Raw genomic sequence first — 3,746 nt, forward strand, 5'->3', positions numbered from 1 at the left:
ATGGGGATAATGTTAAGTTTTTAAATAAGGGAGAAATTAGGTGGAAATCACTGCAGGATCCTAATTGAATCTCCATACATCCTTTGCTAACCTTTTCCACAAGCAGAACTGTAGTGCTTCGTATCCCTCAAATAGAGTTCCTATTCAGTGGACACAATCGTGACTTCCCCTTTCTCTTCCTTCTGTAGAAGAGCTTATCATGTGCCCTCTGATCTTTAACCCCATGTGTTTTCTATACCCTTTTTTTCAATGATGATGAGTTGTCCTATTAGTTTGTTACTTTATGAACTTGTAATACAATCAACCGAAAATCTGAATGAAAAAGAAAAAGAAAAACTATTTCTTCAGTAGGAAAAAATGCTCATGTATCATGTTATATAGCTCTATGACTTTTATACACCAAAAATTGCATTTAGGTTTCAATTTAGATACAATAAGAAGATAGAAAGAAGGTTCAAGGAATAATCCTCATCTTCATCTTTTAGTTTTGCAACTTCGCGCAACTAAAACACCAGTTGGTGGGCCTGTCATCTGTAATTGGCATCTGCTATGCAACCAGTAAGAAAAATGGATCATTCCTAGAGTGGCTCTCACTTTAAATGTTCCTCTTATATTATAGTTGACCCTATTGTTCTGTACCTGTGTTCGAAGAGCCACAGCGTGATTCTCAGGCAAGTAAACCAAGCTTGATATTAAGCGAACTGATCCCAACCTTCCTTCTCCAGGTCTTTGAGTGAAAGGTCCAAGAGATTGAGTTGCTATGAGCCTGTCAGAAAAGTAAAGCTCCAGATCCAGATACTCAAATCTAATATCGATTTTCCGATTTGGGTTGGAGAAATTTGCCAGGAAAGTGAAGTCACCATTGAAATACTCTGGTGAGTCAAAGTAGATGGTGTTGAGGCTTGCATTGGGGATGTCAAACAATGGAGTTTTTGGTTTAACAACTAGGAAGATGATCAAAGTTGCAATTCCAAAGATGATAAGAATAAGGCTGAATATGAGACACACAATTGCACAACACCATATAAGTGGCTTGGTCCGTTGAGGTTGCCGGAGTATTGGTTGCTTTGTTGATTTACTGGAGACCTGATCTATTGCATCAGGTGCTGGAACTTTTCGATTTGTAGCAAGCTTTGATATGATAATTTGGTTGAGAGAGACCGGTGTGGTTTGCCGTGGGGCTTGGGGTGGGTGTTGGATATGCCTCTGCGCTGGGGGTTGAGGTAGAGGTGAAGGTGGAATTGGAGATGGAGGTGGAGGTGGGAGAGTTAACATATCTGGAGAATGAATAACCAGGAGAAAAAACAGCTGAACCAAGTAATGAAGGGGGAAGAGGAAGATAATTGTTTCTTTAAATAAATTAGGAAATTGATTAAAGCAAGTAAAGGAAAAGAAGCTTTTGATTGAGAGGGATAGTGGGACCAATTTGTTTGTCATTGGTATTTGCAAAAGAGGGTTGTAGGTGGAGCTAAAGGTGTATAACTTAGATGTTTGAATGGTTTTGCTTTTGAAATTGCAGCACTGTTTGAGAAAGTCCTAAACAGAAGTGGCCCTGCCCTGCCCTGCAACGTGATTGTGTTTCTTTACTTGTTTATAAGCACTTTTGATTGGTTAGACTAGTCAAAGTAGTGAATGGTAGATATAAAGATAAAAAAGACCAATGGAATTGGAGCCTATGCTGTGAAAATGTTACAATGCTGCTGGTTTTATCTTATAAAAACTTTGTATGTTTTTGATGTTTAGCCCCTAAGGAAGTATCTGGCGGAAAGTTAGGCCGCACCATAAAGATAGTGCAGAAATATTAGACAAAAGTTTGAAAAGTAATCTGTTCATGTGTAATCAATTAACTATAAATCATATCAGAACATTGAACAGTTGGGGTTTATTTGTTTTTTTCCTTCTTTTTCAAACATTAAAAATATTATTATGTGGTGGGTGGGATGCATAATTTGCATGCCAAAAATAATGTACCCTCAAGTACTCAAAACAAGTGCTGCAGAACCCCAAATATCTTTGATCCATATATCCCCCTAAAGCTTGCCCAGCTGCCTGCCATGCCAACCAATATTATGCTTTAGTTTGGGTGAACGACCGAGTCCTAGAATAAATTGTTTAAAACCAAATTGACAAATACAATGATGGGTAAAACAAAATGGCAATCACGGGTTGGTTAACCCAAAATTGTTGAAACCCAAATTGGCAATTTACACAATGGGTCACAAATTTTTTTTTTGGGGTCAAAATAATGGGTCACAAAACAATACTAGGTTTTGTTGGTCGAATTGAGCAACCCAAAATAGTCCAGGCATGAGGTGGTCTAGAACAACACGTGTAGCCCATTAATTTCTGGGCTGCCGGCATCGAGTAGCCCATTAATTTGTGGGAATAACTGATTTCTCAACATGTTATGTTGTCTGATTTTAAATTAAGAACATATATTTAAACATGATTCCACCTAATTAATGGACCGATGGATAATTTGACAACTTGCTCATCTGTTTCGTAAGAGAATTTTATTTTCTCAATTTTTTTGTTCTCCTGAATTAGAATCCATGACTGGTATTGTGACTCTTTCATGCATGCTTGATGCAGTGCATAATGGGACAAGTTCAAAAGACTCTTCATATCTCAAGAAGGTTTATGATTCATTTACACATGTGGTTCATGCAATTGGAAGCCTTGGTCAGATTCATGTAGTGGGAGTATAATTAGGCGGGTTTATGGAAGAATGAGGCAAACTTTGATTACATTGATATTGATAATGACAATATAGAGCTGGGCTCTTCGTTTTTAGTTGTGCTCCTTGATGTTTCTTGTATAATCTCTAGTCGCATGTTTCCCCGCATCATTTGGTATCATAGCTTTACTAAGTTCTTGGGTGGCTTCCGATCTATCGTGCCAATGGCTGCAAGAAGAGATAGGGGAAAAGGTAATTACCGTTTGATTGAGAATTTAAAAGGTGAGAGAGATGAAGAACTTCAAGCACTTCGTAGACAAATTGAGGAACTTGCCTTGCAAATTGAACACCATGAAGCTCTTATGAAGCATCGTGCATCAAAACGCAGGTATTCACATCATGAGAACAATTTGAAACTGTGTACGTTGCAGAGTTGCAACTTGCAAGAGTCATTTATGGAACACTGGGACACCAATATTTCATAATTGGCTTGGAGTGGCGAGGGCTTGTACCGACGCTTATGTGTTCAAGGACACCGAAGAATCAAATTTTAAGGTGGAAAAGCCAATTGAGAACAAAGAAAATCCAGATTTCGAGGTAAACCAATATTTGTCGTCTTTTATATTAAAAAGTGAGCTTGATAATAATAATGGAGGTTAATCGTTTTATTAGTCCTTAAATTTTGACTCGATTTGTATTTGAGTACTTCAATTTTCAAAATGGTTCCCGTGATCCTTTAACTTTAGTTTCGTTTGGACAAATGGTCTTGCCGTTAATTTTGTTAACTTTTTCTATTAAATGTAGGGGCAAAATGATATTTTTATATTAAAACCAAAAAAATGAATAAAAAATTATATCTTTAAAATAACAATAAAAGAAAATCACATAGAAAACCAACAAAAAATAAATAAAGTTTTGGGGGGGGGGGGGGGGGGGGGGGGGGGAAATACGGGGAGGAAGATAACAGGAACCCAGACTTGTTTTTTTTTACCCCCCAAAAAATTTTGACCCCTTCTTCTAATCCTTTTTAATAAAAAAAATAACCCCTTCTCCCCCCCGACGCTATGCA

At 37.5% G+C, this 3,746-nt stretch overlaps 2 protein-coding genes across 3 annotated transcripts in view; one reads left to right on the plus strand and one right to left on the minus strand.

Annotated features, from left to right (window-relative positions):
* LOC18772677 (sufE-like protein 1, chloroplastic/mitochondrial) overlaps window positions 1-2,819 on the plus strand; it is a 5,427-nt gene extending 2,608 nt beyond the window's left edge. The window contains exon 2 of one of the 2 annotated variants that reach the window (XM_020566427.1): window positions 2,593-2,819. The gene's annotated coding sequence lies outside the window, so the exon portion shown is untranslated. Of the gene's footprint in view, window positions 1-725; window positions 834-2,592 lie in introns of those variants that run through there. The other variant, XM_020566426.1, reaches the window with a different exon arrangement.
* On the minus strand, window positions 344-1,869 carry LOC18773310. Its single transcript, XM_007205662.2, has 2 exons — window positions 640-1,869; window positions 344-544 (listed from the first exon to the last, which is right to left on the minus strand). The coding sequence occupies exons 1-2, from the start codon at window positions 1,435-1,437 to the stop codon at window positions 482-484; spliced, it is 861 nt and encodes a 286-aa protein (XP_007205724.2). The 5' UTR covers window positions 1,438-1,869; the 3' UTR covers window positions 344-481.

Source organism: Prunus persica, chromosome G6 (genome assembly GCF_000346465.2).
Source record: "Prunus persica cultivar Lovell chromosome G6, Prunus_persica_NCBIv2, whole genome shotgun sequence".
NCBI lineage: Eukaryota > Viridiplantae > Streptophyta > Magnoliopsida > Rosales > Rosaceae > Prunus > Prunus persica.

Bases quoted from the DNA above. Each gene is read 5' to 3' on its own strand.
- LOC18773310 (XM_007205662.2), bottom strand. From the start codon at position 1,437: ATGACAAACAAATTGGTCCCACTATCCCTCTCAATCAAAAGCTTCTTT. The intron at 545-639 runs GTACAGAACAAT...GTTGCATAGCAG, and splicing joins CTGTGGCTCTTCGAACACAG to ATGCCAATTACAGATGACAG.